The sequence below is a fragment of the Hemiscyllium ocellatum genome, chromosome 8 (genome assembly GCF_020745735.1).
Source record: "Hemiscyllium ocellatum isolate sHemOce1 chromosome 8, sHemOce1.pat.X.cur, whole genome shotgun sequence".
Taxonomy (NCBI): Eukaryota; Metazoa; Chordata; class Chondrichthyes; order Orectolobiformes; family Hemiscylliidae; genus Hemiscyllium; species Hemiscyllium ocellatum.
This window is the reverse complement of record NC_083408.1, coordinates 46,810,518-46,832,440: the sequence shown is the minus strand read 5'-3', so window position 1 is coordinate 46,832,440 and position 21,923 is coordinate 46,810,518. Positions and strand designations below refer to the sequence as shown.

The 21,923-nt window shown below is 42.1% G+C and overlaps 1 protein-coding gene across 14 annotated transcripts in view; it reads left to right on the top strand.

Moving 5' to 3' along the window:
* The window catches only part of ryr3 (ryanodine receptor 3), a 366,212-nt gene that overhangs the window by 116,805 nt on the left and 227,484 nt on the right, over positions 1 to 21,923 (top strand). For all 14 annotated transcript variants that reach the window (XM_060828910.1, XM_060828909.1, XM_060828911.1 and 11 more), the window contains 5 exons: positions 2,087 to 2,205; positions 12,588 to 12,721; positions 13,650 to 13,891; positions 19,946 to 20,138; positions 21,593 to 21,809. In XM_060828910.1, coding sequence (XP_060684893.1) covers positions 2,087 to 2,205; positions 12,588 to 12,721; positions 13,650 to 13,891; positions 19,946 to 20,138; positions 21,593 to 21,809 — 905 coding nt within the window. The remainder of the gene's footprint in view (positions 1 to 2,086; positions 2,206 to 12,587; positions 12,722 to 13,649; positions 13,892 to 19,945; positions 20,139 to 21,592; positions 21,810 to 21,923) is intronic.

Sequence of the window (21,923 nt, the reverse complement as noted above, 5' to 3'; positions counted from 1 at the left end):
CACCAAAATTGGAGGTGTAGTGGACAGCAAAGAGGGTTACCTCAGATTACAAGAGGATCTGGACCAGATGGACCAATGGGCTGAGAAGTAGCAGATGGAGTTTAATTCAGATAAATGCGAGGTGCTGCATTTTGGGAAAGCAAATCTTAGCAGGACTTATACAATTAATGGTAAGGTCCTAGGGAGTGTTGCTGAACAAAGAGACCTTGGAATGCAGGTTCATAGCTCCTTGAAAGTGGAGTCGCAGGAGATAGGTTAGTGAAGACGGCGTTTGGTATGCTTTCCTTTATTGGTCAGAGTATTGAGTACAGGAGTTATGAGGTCATGTTGTGGCTGTACAGGACATTGGTTAGGCCACTATTGGAATATCGTGTGTAATTCTGGTCTCCTTTCTATCGGAAAGATGTTGTGAAAGTTGAAAGGGTTCAGAAAAGATTTACAAGGATGTTGCCAGGGTTGGAGGGTTTGGGCTATAGGGAGAGGCTGAACAGGCTGGGGCTGTTTTCCCTGGAGAGTTGGATGCTGAGGGGTGACCTTATGGAGGTTTACAAAATTATGAGAGGCATGGATAGGATAAATAGACAAAGTCTTTTCCCTGGGGTTGGGGAGTTTAGAACTAGAGGGCATAGGTTTATGATGAGAGGGGAAAGATATAAAAGAGACCTAAGGGGCAACTTTTTCATGCAGAGGGTGGTACGTGTATGGAATGAGCTGCCAGAGGATGTGGTGGAGGCTGGTACAATTGGCAACATTTAAGAGGCATTTGGATGGGAATATGAATAGCAAGGGTCTGGAGGGATATGAGCCGGGTGCTGGAAGGTGGGACTAGATTGGGTTGGGATATCTGGTCGGCATGGAGGGGTTGGACCGAAGGGTCAGTTTCCATGCTGTCCAACTCTGACTCTATGAGTCTATTTGGGATGGAATTTTGACTCGTTCTCTATTCCAAAGCGTGTGAGGGGAAGGGTTAAAGGTATCAGTGAAATAAGAGTTCCAGAAACAGCAGAAGGACTAGGTCCCATGATTTCTCTTCCTGATCCTAGTGATGGTATCCAGCAAAGTGTGAATATTACTTTTGAGTTAAAAAGCTGTTCTTCTTTGATATATAACACAGACATGCAACCAAAGAAATGCAATGTAAAGCTAAAGAAAATGCTGGAAATATTACACAAGAATGACTCATTTTCAAACCTTTAAATTGGAGACATTGTAATATTTAGTGTCTTGCTTAAACCATGTACCTCCCTTAAGTATCAATGTACATTTGTCCATATGTGTCTGACACTTGACTAAAAAACGGTTGAAGTGCCTGCCCAAGACTTGAGGAAACTTGGACTCGCTATCCTTACAATGAGATCTTATATGGAGACCCTGTCTCCTAATGCTGATGGCCCAGATGAATAGTGAAGGCACTGTAATATTGAGAAGAACAGATTAGATTACTTACAGTGTGGAAACAGGCCCTTTGGCCCAACAAGTCCACACCGACCCGCCGAAGCGCAACCCACCCATACCCCTACATTTACCCCTCTTCCCAACACCACGGGCAATTTAGCATGGCCAATTCACCTGACCTGCACATCTTTGGATTGTGGGAGGAATCCGGAGCACCCAGAGGAAACCCACGCAGACATGGGGAGAACGTGCAAACTCCACACAGTCAGTCGCCTGAGTCGGGAATTGAACCCAGGTCTCAGGTGCTGTGAGGCAGCAGTGCTAACCACTGTGCCACTGTGCACAGGGAGATTTCTTGGCCACCATCTTTCCCACAGAAACCACCATAAACAAATAAACTAGTTATGAAATTTGTGAATCAGAAAATAATTTCTACTAAAAGTACAATTTGTTCATCTGTGCAAAAGGTTGGTTTTGTCAGTAAATGAAAGATCATTTAGAAAAAAACTTAGCCTTTATCTTCCCAGAGAACTGATTCTGGGGAAAAGAAAATGAGCAACGATAATTTTGTAAACAGATTACATCTGCATTTCAGAACTGATTCTATACATTAGATGTACACAGAGGTTTGTCATGTCACTTTGAAATATCTGACATTCTTTGACAATTTTGATTTGTATTTTTGACACAGGTATCCTGGAGGTTTTGCACTGTATCTTGATTGAAAGTCCTGAGGCGCTTAATGTGATCAAAGAAGGGCATATCAAATCTATTATTTCATTACTGGATAAACATGGACGCAACCATAAGGTATATACATGGTCACAAAACAGTGCATTCTGAAAGTCCTGACCAAATATAAGAATGTAAAGTAAATAATTTGTCAATGTTCCCTGATAAACTGCCTCTGAAGACAAAAAAGTGTAAGATTTGAAGGATAATATAAATGATGTCTTAAACAGAGTAAGGCACTTGAGTATAAAAGGTTACTGATAAATATGTATATAGACAGTCTATATTGTTAGTGATATAAGGGGACATGATAACAAAATTCTGAGAATAGACCTTGTGAGGCCTCATGGCTAGATTCTCTACAGTGTGGAAACAGGCCCTTTGGCCCAACAAGTCCACACTGACCCTCTGAAGAGTAACCCACCCAAACCCATTCCATTACTCTATGTTTACCCCTGACTATTGCATGTAACCTACACATGCCTGAACACCACGGGCAACTTAGCATGGCCAATTCACCTAAGCTGCACATCTTTGGATTGTGGGAGGAAACCAGATCACCTGGAGGAAACCCACACAGACACGGGGAGAACGTGCAAACTCCAAACAGACATGAGTCACCCGAGGCTGAGATCGAACCCCGGTCCCTGGTACTATGAGGCAGCAGTGCTAACCACTGAGCCACCGCGCCACCTACTGTTATGTTTTGTTGTATAAGTAACACTCAATATGTTAGCAGGCTAACTCCCTGCTATAGGAAGAATGCTGTTAAACTTGAAAGGGTGCAGAAAAGATTTACAAAGATGTTGCCAGGTTTGGAGGGTTTGAGTTATAGGGAGATGCTGAATAGGCTGGGGCTATTTTCCCTGTTGTGTTGAAGGCTGAGGTGTGAACTTATAGAGGTTTATAAAATCCTGGGGATAATGGAGTGGCTGAATAGTCAAAGTCTTTTTCCCAGGGTAGGAGAGTCCAAAACTAGAGGACATAGGTTAAAGGTGAGAGGGGAAAGATTTAAAAGGGACCTGAGGGGCAGCTTTTTCACGCAGAGGGTGGTGTGTGTATGGGTGGTGTGTGGAGCGAGCTGCCAGAGGAAGTGGTGGAGGCTGGTACAATTACAATTTATAAAAGACATCTGAATGGGTATATGAATAAGAGGGATTTAGAGAGATATGAGCCATTTGCTGGCAAATGTAAGTAGGCCAGATTGGGATGTCTGGTTGGCATGGAAGAGTTGACTGAAGGGTCAGTTTCTGTGCTGTATAACTCTATGACTCTAAGACCCAAAATGCCAAGCAGCCATGAAATGAAGAGTTAAGCAAAAGTAACAAGGAAAATGATTGCAAGTGAAGGACAGTGCAGGAAATGGTAACAAAGCTTAAATGAAGGCTTGAGTGAAGTGAAGAAATGGAGAAGACCTCTCCCTTACTGGAGTGCCTCAAAAATGTGAGAGCCCTGATTCAAACTAAGAAATAGCTGAACAGGCATTACAGATTTATAAGGTACAAGACTGTATTAGAATTAGCAGAAAAGTCTTGCAAGGAACAGGTCAGTACCCTTCATTATGCCATAGGTGGCACTGCAGATGACATATTTGTCAGATCGGGAACTCATGAAGAGTCAGTGACATTAAATGCTGATATGAAAGCATTTGAAATATGCATTAGCCTTAGAAGGAACACTATTCTCAAAAGAGTAACATTCAATGGATGTAGTTAATGATAAGGAGAGAGTGTTGATTCCCTTATTAAACAATTTATGTTGACAGGCTGTGAAAATGGATCCTGGAAAGATGAATTAGTTCTGAATCGCAGTGTTGTAGGAGGCTTAATAGATGCTTTTATCAGATTTTCAGCAGTCAAGGGAGAATTTAATGTTACCAATGCTTGTGCAGTTAACCAGGCAGGCAGCTATCAGAAAGCAAAATCATTTATTTATTAAATGTGACAGAAAACTTTGAGGAGAAAAATGACTGATACTGGACAATTTATGGTGTATTGGAGTAGAATCATACATCCACCGGAACACTGAAAGCTTGAGAAAGGCAGCAGCTGCCATCCATTACTCAGTGTTCTCACTGTAACTGGAAAAGGCAGCATCGGCAGAAAGACTGCCAGAAATGCAGAGTGCTATTCCAAAAAAGAGGGGATATTTTCAAACTGTACGATGCAGCAAAATGGCCCCAATTCAGAAACCAAAAGGAAAAACTATTAATGCCAGTAGTTTTCAAAAGACAGAAGATGTCAAAGACAATGAAGTGCTATTCCTGGGAAAAATGACAGAATCAAATGAAGAGTGTTGGAATGCAAAAACTATGGTTAATGAGACAAGAAACACATTTTTTCAGATTCGCAATAGTGATGATTGAAGACCAGTGCATGGTGTGTCTTCGACTGAAACAGAACTACGATATACAATAGTTGAAAATGAAGCATTAGCCATTACTTGAGCTTGTGAAAGGTTTTCACATTATGTGTTGGGTCTTCAGTTCACAATTGAGACAGATCACAAATCACTAGTTACCCTTTTGAATGCTAAGGAGTTAGCAGATGTGGGACCAAGAATGCAAAGTGTTTGTCGGGGATTGATTAGATTTGATGCTATACTTAAGTATGTTCAGGGAGAAATCAGATTACATGACACTTACATTGTCACATATTCCTGTTGAAAAGTCTGTTTGAGAGTACATGGAGTTTGTTGAAGATGTTGAAAACTATATTTCATTGACCACAAAATATCAACAGCACATTGACCACAACATCAACACAGAGGCTACATGAAATAGAAAGGCACAAAATCAGAAGAAAAATATACTGAAACCTGTGTCTACTGTATATAAAGATGGCCAGAATATTTCTCAAGTAATCTAATGCTTAGACAGTACTTGGATGAATAAAATCAGATCAGATTGAGGATAACTTAGTGACTCACAACAAGGTGTGCCAATAGTTATATTGAGCATTTGCCATAAAAAAAGTTGGAAAATGTGGCAATGAAGCTTGTTCTAGGGGGATAATGTTGTAGTTTTGGAAGCAGCTTCCCTCATTGAGGACTAACTTAATAAAAATGTAACCTGTTTGGGGGTCGAGACCTTTTCAAAGCCTGAACCTCCATATAAGACTTATGTCTACCCACAGTCTTGGGAAATGTCTCAACTACCCCAAATATCAGATCACAATGAAAGCTTGAGACACTTAGAAGTTTTTACTGCAATCTTTGGCTCGCCCATATAAAACTACTAACAGAGTTTGAGTTCCACCCAGACAAGTTACTCAGAAAATTCACTGCAATATCAGAACATGCTTAAGTTATGGCCAAGCTCCTGACTTTAAAATGGGCATAATGCTAGAGTGAATGCACATTTTGAGGCCATGCTGGCTTTCCTATAATATATAACATATAAGAAAAGAATACTGTAGATTTAAGACTTTCGCAGTATGCTGAACAGATATCAAACTTTCCAAATCGTGGTGGTTTTGGTCAAATGTTTTGGATTCTGTACATATTTCAGCCTATCATCCTGTCATGGTGAAGTATTGATCAGAGTCCCTAAACTGATGTAGGCAGTCTGGCCACAGTCGGATCATCCTTACTTCTGGGTAAGAAGTTCTGGCTGCAAGTCTCTCATCAAGACTTGTTGGCCATTGAAAGTTTGCTATATGGCCAAACAAGTTGATTGCCAGCTTTTAAATCATTCCAACACTCCTGAAGACGGGATTTAAGAGTGGAAGTGATTGAATGGCCAACCATCTGACAGAATTCAATAGCAACCATTCACAGATAAGGGTGAAGCCAACAAAAGTCTATGGAACAACTATAGACAATTGTAGACCTAGGGAGAAAAAAAATACAGACAAGTAAGATAGACAGTATTTCACCAGAAGTGCTTAATGTCTTAAAATGCATAAAAGTGGATAAATCCCCAGGACCTGATCAGGTGTACCCTAGAATTCTGGGGGAAGCTAGGTAAGTGTTTGCTGGGCCTCTTGCTGAGATATTTGTATCATCAATAGTTACAGGTGAGGTGCTGGAAGACTGGAAGTTGGCTAACGTGGTGCCACTGTTTAATAAGGGTGGTAAAGACAAGCCAGGGAACTATAGACCAGTGAGCCTGATGTCAGCGGTGAGCAAGTTGTTGGAGGGAATCCTGAGGGACAGGATGTACATGTATTTGGAAAGGCAAGGACTGATTAGGGATAGTCAACTTGGCTTTTTGAGTGGAAAATCATGTCTCACAAACTTGATTGAGTTTTTTGAAGAAGTAATAAAGAGGATTGATGAGGGCAGAGCAGTAGATGTGATCTATATGGACTTCAGTAAGACTTTCGACAAGGTTCCCCATGGGAGACTGATTAGCAAGGTTAGATCTCACAGAATACAGGGAGAACTAGCCATTTGGATACAGAACTGGCTCAAAGGTAGAAAACAGAGTGTGGTGGTGGAGGGTTATTTTTCAGACTGGAGGCCTGTGACCAGGAGTGCGTCACAAGGATCGGTGCTGGGTCCATTCCTTTTCGTCATTTAAATGAATGATTTGGATGCGAACATAAGAGGTACAGTTAGTAAATTTGCAGATGACACCAAAATTGGAGGTGTAGTGGACAGCGAAGAAGGTTGCGTCAGATTACAAGAGGATCTGGACCAGATGGGCCAATGGATTGACAAGTGGCAGATGGAGTTTAATTCAGATAAATGCGAGGTGCTGCACTTTGGGAAAGCAAATCTTCACAGGACTTAAATACCTAATGGTAAGGCTGTGGGATTGTTGCTGAACAAAGAGACATTGGAGTGCAGGTTCATAGCTCCTTGAAAGTGGAGTCGCAGGTAGATAGGATTGTGAAGAAGGCATTTGGTATGCTTTCCTTTATTGGTCAGAGTATTGAGTACAGGAGTTGGGAGGCCATGTTGCAGCTGCACAGGACATTGGTTACACCACTGTTGGTATATTGCATGCAGTTCTGGTCTCCTTCCTATTGGAAAGATGTTGTGAAAGTTGAAAGGGTTCAGAAAATATTTACAAAGATGTTGCCAGGGTTGGAGGATTTGAGCTACAGGGAAAGTTTGAATAGGCTGGAGCTGTTTTCCCTGGAGCGTCGGAGGCTGAGGGATGACCTTATGGAGGTTTACAAAATGATGAGAGGCATGGATAGGATAAATAGGCAAAGTCTTTTCTCTGGGATGGGGAAGTCCAGAACTCGAGGGCATAGGTTTAGGGTGAGAGAGGAAAGATATAAAAGAGACCTAAGGGGCAACTTTTTCACGCAGAGGGTGGTACGCGTCTGGACTGAGCTGCCAGAGGAAGTGGTGGAGGCTCGTACAATTGCCACATTTAAGAGGCATTTGGATGGGTATATGAATAGGAAGGGTTTGGAGGGATGTGGGTCGGGTACTGGCAGGTGGCACTAGATTGGGTTGGGATATCTGGTTGTCGTGGACAGGTTGGACTGAAGGGTCTGTATATCTCTATGACTCTGCTTGATTTTACAAAGCCCTCTCGGTGGCAAAATTTAAAACACTTTCCAGTTTTTTTTCTATATAATGATAATTCAAATGCCTTTAAACGTTCCAAATCCAAGTTATCCTTTTCCAGGTAGGTCAGCTCCCGCCATCCACCATTAACTTAATCGGTGGTACTGGACTGAAATTTCTGGGGTGAATTTGTACTTGCACAGTACATTTTACTTTCCTCAAAAACTGCATGAATCCATGTAATATTCTGGAAGTACGTTTTTTTAGATTAGAATCAGTCTGACCATTATGGCACAGACAGCCTCACAGGAGAGTTAACACTTTCAATAACTTATCTGGGCCGACATGACACCAATTGTTAAAGTGCACTTGAGAATGTCACTTCTAAAAAATGTTTTGTGATTTACATATGAAAGAACTGAAACTAACATGGTCATTCTAAAAGATGAGAGACTTAACAAACAATCCAGGTCGTTTTTAATATATAATTTCAGTTATATCACACTGTAAACTTTAGCTATAAATTCTGTGTCTTACAATCTTATTCTCCATAACCACCTGATGAAGGAGCAACACTCCAAAAGTTAGTGCTTCCAAATAGACCTGTTGGACTATAACCTGGTGTTGTGTGATTTTTAACTAAGTGTGTGGCTTGGAGAGAAAAGTACGGATGGTGGTGTTCTAATGAATCTGCTTCTCTTGCCCTTTGAGATGGTAAACGTCATGGGTTAGGAAATTGCTTTTGAAGGAACTTTGAAGAGTTGGTGCAGTGCATCTCGTAGAGGACATCAATAACTACCACCATGCATCAGTGTTGGAGGAGGTTCCATTAAGGAGGTTGCTTTGCCTTGGATGGTATCAAGATTTATCTTGTAGATGGCGAATGGGGTTTGCAGCATTAAGAGGTGAATTAGTCACCAAAGAATTTCTGAACTGCTCTTTAGACACAGTATTTATAAGACTGGTCAAGTCAGTGTTATTATTAACCCCAGAATGTTGGTAGTAGGGGAGCTGGTGGAGGGGTGGGGGGAGGTGCTGTGTTCCAATGATAGTAATAAAATTGAATGTCAAGGGGAGACGGTTAGATTTTCTTTTGATTGAAATGGTGATTGTTGGACACTTGTGTAATGAGAATGTTACTTGTTACTTAAAAGCCAATGTGTGGTTGCTGTCTTGCTGCATATAGATGTGGTCGAAATGTGTGTTGCTGGAAAAGCACAGCAGGTCAGGCAGCATCCAAGGAGCAGAAGAGTCGACATTTCAGGCATAAGCCCTTCATTAGGAATGAGATGAAGGCCTAGGCCCGAAATGTTGACTCTCCTGCTCCTCGGAAACTGCCTGACCTGCTGTTTTTCCAGTGTCACATTTTTTGAATCTGACACTCCAGCATTTGCAGTTCTCACTTTCTCCTAGTGCATGCAGACTTGGGCTACTTCAGTACATTAGGAGTTGTGAATGGTGCTGAACATAACGCACTGTACTGAACATCAGTGAACATCCCCAATTCTGATATCATGTTGGAAGAAGGATAATTGTCAGACCAGCAAAAGATGGTTGGACTGAAGACACAGTCTGGAGGAACTCCACTGAAACAGGCATTGGGAGAAATCAGACTCCATTATAAAGGGAGAGGATTGACCTTTGAAAGAATTCTGAATGCTGGGACACAATTTGGGCACTGTGACAGTCAGTTTCTGCTTATGGACTCAATGATGGCTCAGTGGTTAGCTCTGCTGTCTTCCGGTGCCAGGGACCTGGGTTTGATTCCACCCTTCAGCGACTGTGCACAGTTTGGTACATTCTCCATGTGTCTGCTTGGGTTTCCTCTGGGTGCTCCAGTTTCCTCCCACAGTCCAAAGATGTGCAGTTTAGGTGAATTGTCTATGGTGTCCAGGAATCTAAAAGCTAGGTGGATTAGCCATGGGATATATTGAGTGTTTAAGTCTGGGTGGGATGCTCTTTGGAAGGTTGGTGCAGACTGAATGGGCTAAATGGCCTCTTTCTGCACTGTAGGGATTCTATGATTCTACTTCTTGCTGGCGATCAGCCAAGATGTAACCCAAGTTCTCTGACTGTACTCTGTTAAAATCCAAATCAAGTTCTGACTATTTGGAGGGGTTGGGTACGGAGGGCATTGAAGGGCACATTCCAACACTTAAATCAGAAGAGAGAGCCCATGCAATATTGACCTTGAAGAAACCCACAGAATTCCATCAGCATTAAAGCAGAATCCTATGGTGTCAGACGAATACTTTGAAGATGCCATCCTATTTCAAAAAAAAACCTGTAGATAGTCAAACTATTGCAACCCCACCAAAAGTCCAAAATCTTTTGCTGTAAGGAATTACATTTTTATTAGCTAGATGGTATTAAATTATTACTTCCATTATCTCTAACCCCAACAGACATTGTTATGCATTTAAGGTCTAAAGTAAAGATTACTTTGTAAACAACTGACAAGACTGAACTGTCTTGTATAAATCCCAGGTTGGAATATTTTCAGGTATTCTAATAGCAAATCTCCTTATGGTTGCAATTCTATTTCATTCTATTTTATTAATAAATTGATTATCTGTTATGCTATATTTATCAAAGCTTTACAGGTCAAAGTCTTCCATACTTTGAATATGGGCACCGTAACTCAAATTAACATGATTTTGCTCACTATGCAGGTTGCGCAAGTAACAATACCGAGTTTAATTTTCTTCTTTCTCCTCAATCTACTTTTTAAAATAACTATCTTTGACAGTTTCCAATGTTTGTCCACTTTACAGCTAATGGAGGTGAGGGATGTTCGTGTTGAAAAATGGGATGCATCCCATTTCAAGCATTCTGATATCAAATATGGCACAGCCAAATTCTGAATAAAGCACTATGTTCACTGCCAAATAAGCAGCTCGCTAATGCCCTAATGTACTATTTTAACCTATTTCCACCAGAACATCCTATTGCCTCTTTGACAGAGATTCGCACCCAAGGTGGGATTAGCTTTAGCTTTGTGCCATAGTCTTATACCCCCATGGGCTACTTTTCACAAGGGACTGTACTCCAGGAGTTCTTCATCCATTAATCTTGCCTCATTTTAAACACAGTTCCCATTAGTTTTTAGAGCAGTTTTTAACCCAGCAGCGTCACTGTATCCATTTCTCTGAAGTTTTCTGGGGTTTTTTTTCCCCCTATTCCTCTTCAGGTGGGAAGCTTGGACAGTTTATTGCCTGTTTGTGTCAGCTAATAGGAAAAGTTTTGGAATATGATCAATTTTACTTTTTGGAGGCAGGAGTTAAATTTTAACTCCCTGTGAGTTGATAGCGAGCAGGAGGGTAGGACAAGAGCAAAATTTACTTTTTGCCCAAATGAGAGGCTTGGCTTATTTTAAGTGCTGGGACTGAAATACACCTGGTCTATCAGCTGCCAGTGAATGGACGAGATAGGTGGAAAACAGTTGCAGGCTTGCAGCCAGTTCAGTCTCTGTTGCTCTGGGAGTTGCTGGCCCACCCTTACCTGGTGGGAAAGCTGCAACAAGTTCCCTGCTTGGGACATGTATTCAGAGTTTCATTCAAGGAGCAGGAGAATTGACATTTCAAGCATAAGCTCTTCGTCAGGAATCAGCTCTCTTGCTTCTTGGATGCTGCCTGACTGGCCGTGCTTTTCAAGCACAACAGTCTTCGACTCTGATCTCCAGTATCTGCAGTGCTCACTTTCTCCCCCTTTCAGAGTTTCATTGTCTTAAACAGCTCCCTGCTTTGCATAAGCTCATGGAGCTTCTGGGTCTTCTGACTGGAACCTTTGCCACCTAACTGAGGGGAAGTGGTTTGTGACTTTTCAATGGAAGCAGGTCAGTCCACTGTATTGAAATCTCTCCATTTCCAACCCATCCCCTATCTCCACCCCCAGTCTGGGCTGGCTAAAACTGACCTCAGAATATTTCTTTCCATGTGAGTGTTCTGATTCAGGAAACTGAAACAGAATAAAGCAATTTAATTAAGCCTATTCCAAGGTCAAGTACTACACCGTGCTGGGTGGCACAGTGGCTCAGTGGTTAGCACTACTGCCTCACAGCGCCAGAGACCGGGTTCAATTCCCACCTCAAACAACTGTCTGTGTGGAGTTTGCACATTCGTTCCGTGTCTGTGTGGGTTTCCTCTGGGTGCTCCAGTTTCCTCCCACAGTCCAAAGATGTGCAGTGTTGGTGAATTGGCCATGCTAAATTGTCCATAATGTTAGGTGAAGGGGTAAATGTAGTGAATGAGTCTGGGTGGGTTGCTCTTCGGAGGGTCGGTGTGGACTTGTTGGGCCGAAGGGCTTATTTCCACACTATAAGTAATCTAATCTAGTAATCTACATGTTGAGGAAAGCACTAAAGGTTGGGGCATCTGCTGCCAAGGCACAATGGGGAAATACTACCACCTGAGGTCTTTCTGCTGAAGTTAAGGGGATGGGGGGGTGGATCCTCAGGTATACGTTAATATAGTCCTGCTCAAGTAAGAAATGCCCTGTTGAGTCAAATTCTAATGTTCTTTCATATGCTACTGTCCAGAACCAAAACTGCGTTTGTGACAATATATATATAAAAATATATTTTTAGGAATAAAATATAATTTTGAAAGAACAGTAAAAATGGGGTTCAGTGAGCTCAGTTGGCTGAATGGTTACTTTGTGATGCAGAGTGATCCAACAGTGAGGGTTCAAATCCCAAACCAGCTGGGGTTACAATGAAAGACTTTTCTTCTCAACCTCTTCCCTTGCCTGAGGATTGGTGGCTTCCACTAGTCATCGCCCTCTAATGGGAGTGTAGCTCTACGGTCTGCCAAAACTATGATGACTTTACCTTTTACTTTCAAACCTTAGCCTCAAATGATGTTAATGACAGTGACCCAGTCATAACTGTGGATCCGCAATTTCTTCCCGATATTAGTTTAGTGATAAATTAACTTATGATTGGAAACTATAATCTCAGATTGTTTAGATCTTGATTTTTGTTTGTTTGTTTTTAGGTGTTGAACCTGCTGTCTTCTCTTTGTGTCTGTAATGGTGTTGCTATACGAGCTAATCAAAACCTGATCTGTGACAATCTGCTACCTCGTCGTGATTTACTGCTGCAAACCCGTTTAGTTAACAATGTGACAAGGTAATGCAACTTTATATTCATTTCTCTTTAATTAAAAACCTGAGAATTTTAAGGCACAAAGGGGCCATGTGGGCCATCGTTTCTGTGTTTATCACAAAGATCCAGCCAGCCTGATTCTACTTATCAGCTCTTGGTCTGTAGTCCTGTCAGTCACTGCAATGCAAGTACCTCTCTGCTGATCTCTGTATCTATCTATATCTTTTATCTGGTTAGAGTTTCCTCCTTTAACATTCTTTCAGGCAAAGTGTTCCAGACCACCATCAACCTCTGAGTGAATGAAATACTCTGTAATTCTCCATTAATCCTCTAACAATTACTTTGTGTCTTATTCCCTCTGATTATTGACTCATCTGCTAAAGGGAATAAATCAATCCTATGCCCTGTATTGCGGTTTCTTATCATTTAATAATCATCCTGACTTCTTTTTCTACTCTCCAGTTTTCAGGACCAGTCACCTCCACCGTGTTTTGATGAATTCATACCATACCAAACTGTGAACAAACTAATAAATATTTTACAGTTAGTTGTGACCCAGTCAAGGCATTGATGTGGAACTGGTCTTCTGTCAGTGATTTGTCAAGCCAAGCATTTCATAGGGGAGGGGGTGAAGGAGAGGTTTACCTCCTATCACTTCTCCCAAGCCTTGGGAAATTTCTGGGCAATATCTTTTAAAGGTTACAATGGCACTCAGCAGTAGAGCAACATAAGTATTAACCATATGTCTATCCTTTTTATGCTAGCTAGGCACAATTAATATCTGCCCTACAATAATTCAAAAGTGAGTGAGCTGATGAAATTAAATATACTGTCTATAAGAAAATGTATACAAAGTGTCATTTGCAATTTAACTTTGTATCTTGTCTATCAGTTCATGAAGATAATTGAATAGATACAGTACTGATCATTTTATATTGCCTTTTTTCTTTAGCATAAGACCGAACATTTTCTTGGGAACCAGTGAAGGATCAGCTCAGTACAAGAAATGGTATTATGAGCTTGTTGTTGATCAGGTCAATCACTTCTTGACAGCTGATCCTATTCACTTGCGTGTTGGATGGGCATCTGCAAAGGGCTATGCTCCCTACCCAGGAGGTGGGGAAGGATGGGGAGGCAATGGAGTGGGAGATGATCTCTATTCCTATGGATTTGATGGACTTCATTTGTGGTCAGGTTTGTACCTGTACAAACATACCTTAGTTATGTTAAAAGCAAATATTAAGGTAATTTACAAGAAGGATTTTCTTACACTTGATGTTTTGATGGAATGCTCAATAACTAATTTAACATGATCACTCAAATCAGATTTCCTTAGATAAGCAAATGGTTATTCAATATCTTACATATATATAAATATCATATTTATTATTCAGTTCCATTTGTGCAAGGATAATTTATAAAAAAGTAATTTGTGGATTACAAATAATGTCCATTTAGCTCTTGATTTCTCAGTGTCAAAATGGTCAAAAAACATTTCTTATTTTCAGTGATGGTAAGGGACAGTGGTTAGATTCGCTCATGGTGGCAAAGGTAATTGCCTGGTACCCTGTGATGCTAATACTGACCACATCAATCCAATCTTGAATGTTGTTCAGGTCTTGGTGTGTGTTGGCATGCATTATATGAGGATCTGAGGATACGGAGAAACTGCTAAACATTGTTCAATCATTTGCAAAAATCCACAGTACAGCCTTATGATCGAAAGAAAGTCATTATGATGGATGCAGTTACCTGTGGAGTTCTTGCAATGATGTCCTGGGACTGAAATGTTTGACTCTGAACAACCACACCATTTTCCTTTGTACTCGTACAACTCCAATCAGTGGAGTGCTTTCCCGCTCATTGTCATTAACTCCAGCCTTGCCCGGGCTCCTTGGTCAAATTTTTTCTTGGTGCCAAGAGCAGTTACTTTCATCAAACATTACAGCGCAGTACAGGCCCTTCGGTCCTCAATGTTTCATCTCACCTCTGATATATAGCTCTTTTATCCATGTTTGGACCAAGGTTATGATAATGTCAGGAGCCAAATGGCCCTGCTTGAACCTAAAATGAATGTCAGCAAACACATTATTACTAACTATGTCTAGCATTATTATTACCACCCACTTCCCCAACATGAAAGAATCCTGCTGAGGGAATATTCTCAGCTTCCCTGACTCTACAATTGCAGCTAAGATGAAGCATGAGTCCCATTCAAGGCTGTCAAAAGTTCCAGTGCTTTTTGTGAATCATTGCTTACTAGTAAAAACTCAAAGACTGCTTAAAAATGACACAAAGATGAAAGTTTTCATCTTGTACTCCTCAGAACCCAAACATGAGAGCTCAAACACCAATTTGAGTAAATTCAAGGAGGGGGTAGACATTTTTAATTGGTAATGAGTTGAAGGGTTATGGAGAGTGGGCTGAAAGGCTGTGGTGAGACAAGCTATGATTGTATTAAATGGTGGAGCAGGCTCAAGAATCTGAATTACTTACCCCTGCTCCAAGCTTTTGTGTTCTTGTACAACATAAGGAAACGGTCTGATTTGTTTTAATTATGATTGGCATGTGGATGCAGCAGCGTCTGTAAACTGTCAGTCTCAGCTGGCTGATTGACATCAGACTAGGCAAGTGCTCTCTGACTGGTTAGGGGTTGCCATGAGGAACGCAATAGGAATTGACAGACTCATTGACAAACTGTGGAGAAAGGATATAAATACCTTTTGAAACTGCCCCAGAGAAAGTTCACTCAACTACATCAAGTGGGATGAAGGGTTTATCTTATGAGGTAATGTGGACAAGCTCAGCCTGTGTCTATCTGAGTTTAGAAGAATAAAAGCTGGTCTTGTTGGAACATATAAGATTTGTGGGGTCTTGACAAAATGTATGCTGTAAGGATGTTTTCCTTTGTGGGAGAGACTAGAATGAGATTGCACAGTTTAAAATTAAGGTGGTTCCCAATTAAGACAGAGATAAGGAAAACCTTTTTTCTGTGAGAGGTTTTCGTATTTTGGAGTTCTTTCCCTTGCATCACAGTGGACATAGAGTCTAATTATTTTTAAAGCAGATGTAGACAGATGCTTGAGTAACAAAGGGGTGATGGAGATCGGTGGATTTGTGATTTGGGAAGATTATCAGGCGAGATAACAGCCCAGTGGTATTAATCCAGAGACCTAGGTGATGTTCTGGGCACCTGAGTTCCAATCCTACCATGTCATGGTGAATTTTGAATTAAGTAACAGATCTGAAATTAAGAGTCCAATAATGACCATGAAACTTTTTTGTCGATTATTGGAAAAACCCAACTGGTTCACTAATGTCCGCTAGGGAAGGACACAGCTATCCTTAACTGATCTTGCATTTTTGTGACTCCAGACCCACAGCAATGTGGTTGACTCTTAACTGCCCTCTGGACAATTAGGGATTGGTAATGAATGAGCTGGCCTAGCTGGTGACGCCCACATCCTGTGAAAATTTTTTGAACATTTTTTAAACCAAAATCTTATTGAACAGCAGAGGAGAGTCCACAGGCTGATTGACCTCCCACTGCTCTTGACTCGTGTATTCATGTATTAGTGAACGATGAAAATGATAATGAAATATTTTCAGCAAAAGGTTGAAAAGGAAGGAATTCTTTCTATTGAAAGGAAGTTTGGGTGAGACACTTAACCAGGCAGTTGATCCAAACCCTACAGTTTTCTGCATTCGTTGGTCACTTCTTAGGATCCATATGAAGGACAGAGCAAACAAAGCTGCTGTTTTGTAGCAGTAGCCTTGCCAGTGTCTCTCAAAGTTAGTACAGCCTTTACCTTGTTTGGCACTCTCTCCTTGCTAAAGTGGACATTTATTTCCATTTCTCAATGTGTAGAACGCAATCATGATTTGCAAATGCTGGTGTTGGACTGGGGTGTACAAAGTTAAAAATCACACAACACCAGATTATAGTCCAACAGGTTTAATTGGAAGCACACTAGCTTTCGGAGCGACGCTCCTTCATCAGGTGATAGTGGAGGGCTTAATTGTAACACAGAATTTATATCAAAAATTTACAGTGTGATGTAACTGAAATTATACATTGAAAAATTGATTGTCTGTTAAACCTTTCATCTGTTAGAATACAGTGATAGTTTCACTTCTTTCATGTGTAAATCACAAAACGCTGTTTTATAAAAAGTTGCATTCTCAGGTTAGCTGTTCACAATGGTGATAGCTAGACAATATGTTGACGATGTTGGCCCCCTGTGTTCTCTGTCTATCATGTCTGGGGGGAATCTGCGGTCTTTGAAGAAGGAGGCCATCTGGGCTGTGCGGTATTGGAACTGGTCCTCCTGGGAGCAGATGCGGCAGAGACGAAGGAATTGGGAATATGGGATGGCGTTTTTACAGGGGGCAGGGTGGGAGGAGGTGTAGTTCAGGTAGCTGTGGGAGTCAGTCGGTTTATAGTAGATGTCTGTGTTGATTCGGTCGCCCGAGATAGAAATGGAAAGATCTAGGAAGGGGAGGGAGGAGTCTGAGACAGTCCAGGTGAATTTGAGGTCGGGATGGAAGGTGTTGGTAAAGTTGATGAACTGTTCAACCTCCTCGTGGGAGCACGAGGCAGCGCCAATACAGTCATCGATGTAGTGGAGGAAAAGGTGGGGGGTGGTGCCAGTGTAGTTGCGGAAGATGGACTGTTCCCCATATCCTACGAAGAGACAGGCATAGCTGGGGCCCATGGGGGTGCCCATGGCAACTCCTTTAGTTTGGAGAAGGTGGGAGGATTGGAAAGAGAAGTTGTTTAGGGTGAGGACCAGTTCAGTCAGTCGAAGGAGGGTGTCAGTGGAAGGGTACTGGTTGGTATGGCGGGAAAGGAAGAAGCGGAGGGATTTGAGTCCTTCGTGATGGGGGATGGAGGTGTACAGGGACTGGATGTCCATCGTGAAGATAAGGCGTTGGGGACCGTGGAAGCGAAAATCATGGAGGAGGTGGAGGGCGTGGGTGGTGTCCCGAACGTAGGTAGGGAGTTCTTGGACTAAGGGAGACAGAACCGTGTCGAGCTACGCGGAGATGAGTTCGGTGGGGCAGGAGCAGGCTGAGACAATGGGTCGGCTGGGGCAGTCAGGTTTGTGGATTTTGGGCAGGAGGTAGAAACGGGCGGTGCGGGGTTGTGGGACTATGAGGTTGGAGGCGGTGGATGGGAGGTCCCCTGAGGTGATGAGGTTATGGATGGTCTCGGAGATGATGGTATGGTGGTGGGAGGTGGGGTCATGGTCAAGGGGACAATAGGAGGAGGCGTCCGCGAGCTGGCGTTTGGCCTCAGCGGTATAAAGGTCGGTGCGCCAAACTACTACCGCGCCTCCCTTGTCTGCCGGTTTGATGGTGAGGTTGGGGTTGGAGCGGAGGGAGTGGAGGGCTGCACGTTCTGAGGGTGAGAGGTTGGAGTGATGAAGGGCTTTTGCCCGAAACGTCGAATTTCCTGTTCCTTGGATGCTGCCTGACCTGCTGCGCTTTAACCAGCAACACATTTTCAGTTCTGATCTCCAGCATCTGCAGACCTCACTTTTTACTTCTCTGTCTATGCCATGATGAATCTAAAAAGTGAGATAATGGAGTTTTAGATAAATGCATGCAGTTATTGAGCAAAGTACAATATAACCCTGCAAGTACAAATTCGCACCACAAAATATGTGTGCATGTGGGTCTTTGTCTGTCTGTGTGTGTGTCTGTCTGGGTTGGGGGTTAAGTGTGAGAAAGTGTATGTGTGTGTAGTGAGTGCAGAGTGTCTTAAATCTGTGAGGGGGTGCATGTGAGTGTGGGAGTGTGTGTGTGTCTGTAAGGGTGTGTGAGTGTCTGTGTGCGTGCAGATTAGTACTTGCAGGGTTACATTGTACTTTGCTGAAAAACTGCATGCATTCATGTAGAACTCTGAGCTCAAAAACTGCATGAATTTATGTAAAAATTCCGTTACCTCACTTTTTAGATTAGAATCAATCTAAGCATTATGGCACAGACAGAGAACACAGGGGGGCCAACACCTTCAACATATTGTCTCGCTATCACCATTGTTAACAGCTAACCTGAGAATGCAACTTTTTTTAAGAAAAGGTTTTGTCATTTACACATGAAAGAAGTGAAACTATCACAGTATTCTAACAGATGAAAGGCTTAACAGACCATCAATTTTTCAATGCATAATTTCAGTTACATCACACTGTAAATTTTTGCTATAAATTCTGTGTTAGGATTGAGCCCTCCACTACCACCTGATGAAGGAGCGACGCTCCGAAAGCTAGTGTGCTTCCAATTAAACCTGTTGGACTATAACCTGGTGTTGTGCGATTTTTAACTTTGTAGAACGCAAGTGTGTAACGAAGGTCATCAATGTCATACTTACCAAAGCAAACCTATGTACCCACTTTCCCATTGACTTTAGATTAGATTACTTACAGTGTGGAAACAGGCCCTTCGACCCAACAAGTCGGCACCAACCCAGCGAAGCGCAACCTATTCCCCTATATTTACCCCTTCACCTAACGCTACAGGCAATTAGCATAGCCACTTCACCTAACCTGCAGGTTTTTGGACTGTTGGAGGAAATCTGAGCACCCGGAGAGAATGTGCAGTCACGGGGAGAATGTGCAAACTCCACACAGACAGTTGCCTGAGGCGGGAATTGAACCCAGGTCTCTGGCACTGTGAAGCAGCAGTGCTAACCACTGTGCCACCGTGCCGCCCCATCTGATGCAAAAGCATTTGAAGTTCACAGCAATAGTTGGCTTCTATCACTTCTTGAATGTCATTGATTGCACATAAGTATCCATCCAGGCAGCAGACAACAGCATTCATGAATAGGAAAGGCTGTTACTCCATTAATGTCTATCTGGCCTCTAATCATTGAAGTATAAAGTACCCAAAAAGCTATCATGATGCACTTAGCTTGTGACACTCTGTAAACCCTCCTAACCCTTGAAAAAACAAGTCCAAGCATGAAAATATGTTTTTCCTTTTAAATGGTCTTTTGGCTGAGATTTTTGAATGGCTATCCTGTGGAACCTTGCTGCAAATAGTTGGACTTCATTTCTGAAGGTTATATTTGTTCAATTTTTAAAATGTGTGTAGTCACAATTCAATAACTCCCAAGATTCTTCCTCTTCCTGTCATCCTATTCCCATTGGAAGTAAAATTGTCGCAGTAGATCAAATAAAGAATTTTGATTAAGGTGTCAATTTTGTATAATCAATTAGCATTGTATGTTTTCCTCTGTAACAGGTCGAGTGGCCAGAGCTGTAACGTCAGCTAATCAACATATACTGAACTCTGATGATGTAGTTAGTTGTTGCCTGGATTTGGGTGTTCCTAGTATATCTTTCCGCATTAATGGACAACCAGTGCAAGGGATGTTTGAGAGCTTCAACACTGATGGCCTCTTCTTCCCTGTGGTCAGTTTTTCTGCAGGCGCCAAGTAAGTTTATCTTATCTGTTTGCATTGCAAAAGTATAATTATAGACGAAAGCTTCAACGATACGGTCCACTATTTAGACTCAGATAGCCAGAAAGCTCCAGCACTGATATACCACTATCCAGGGAGTGTTCCTCATAATCGTTTCAGTGGTGGGACCTGTAACACTTAGGGTGCATCTAAGCACTCAGTGAGGGGGAATGTCGGTCAGCAGATTCGGTGAGAGACAAAAATGTCAGAGGACACCGAGTTTGAGAAAAATTGGTTTTGAATGAATAATTTGTGCATGTTACATGAACACTGGGACATTGCGCAGGCGCAGTGGCAGTGACAGACCCTGATGTTACCACCCGAGAGCTAACAGGCAGGCTTCCAGGCTTTATGGGTACCCTTCACATGTGGCAAGATGGAACATCTGCTGGTGATAAACAAAAGGAGGCACTTAACTGGCTCTTAATGACCACTTTAGAGCCATTATTAATCAAAGGGCAGCCATGCTATTTGCTGTCTTCTTGGCTGTGAGTAAAATGCCAGTGGAAGTAAGAAGGTAATCCCACATGATTTCATTACGCTCACCATGTTCACCAACCCTCTCTACAAGAATGCTGCTGGGGTGAGAGGGGTGAGGCAGAATGTAATATTGCTGCCATATTTACAGCACCTTTTCCTGATGTGACTTAAAGATCAAATTCCGCCATGTGAAATTGGAGATGTGTATGGTTGTGGACAATGGTTTATTGCAGCCCCATTGCAAATCCTGTCCAAATGACTGTGGTTTGATATTGGAGCCAAAATAAATCTTTCTCCCCTCAATCTCAAAAGTACTTGAGATTGGACCTGGTCTCTATTGCACCACCCTGACTCTAAGGCGTTACTTATACAAAATATTGGGGCAAGCTCTGCCTGGCTGTAGCTAAAAGGAAATGTGTCCTAAAAAGTTGGTGTTGAGGCATGTGCCAGGACTCTGTGTAGATTAGAGGAAACTCTGAGAGTTATAGGATGCTCCAAAGAAAGAGAATGGTAGTAGGTTGGACAAGATCAGTTAGTTATTGTCCTCTGTCCAGCACCACCTTTGGATCATCTTGAGCAGCAGCTAAGAGTTTAAGATGCTGTTATCAGAAACATACCTGCAGGCTTCTCTTGTGCTTTTTTCCCAGTTCTACTGAGGACAGGCCTGAGGGAACCCAGGCTTTGCCCAGAACAAGTTGATGTTCCATTCCAACTTGTGGGCAGGCTGATGGGTGGGATGTTTTCTGGTGATTGTGCTGGAGGAGCATGATGGACACGGTGGATTGTTGGGGTGTGGAGTGGAGTTGTGGGGAAAGGAATATATTGGCCCTCAATTTACTAGCCTAGGATTTTCCAAGCATATGTTGATGCAAAGTACCATACATATCTTGCCTATTTTGAAAGAATGACTTGTGATTCATCTTTACCTTTCTTGTCCTTTCTTCAAGAGTACGATTTTTGATTGGTGGTCACCATGGAGATTTTAGGTTCTTGCCTCCCCCAGGATATGCACCTTGCTATGAAGCACTTCTTCCAAAGGAAAAGTTGAGATTGGAGCCAATTAAGGAATACAAACGAGATTATAATGGTGTTCGAGATTTCTTAGGGACGACAACCTATCTTTCCCAGGCCTCCTTCATCCCCAAGCCCGTAGACACCAGTCAGGTACGTAAACCTCCTGAAATAAATCACAAACTTAAAATGCCAAAGTTACAATAATTTATTACTATAGATTTCCATTTACAATTGATTTTAGTTTTTGAACCACAAATAAAAAAT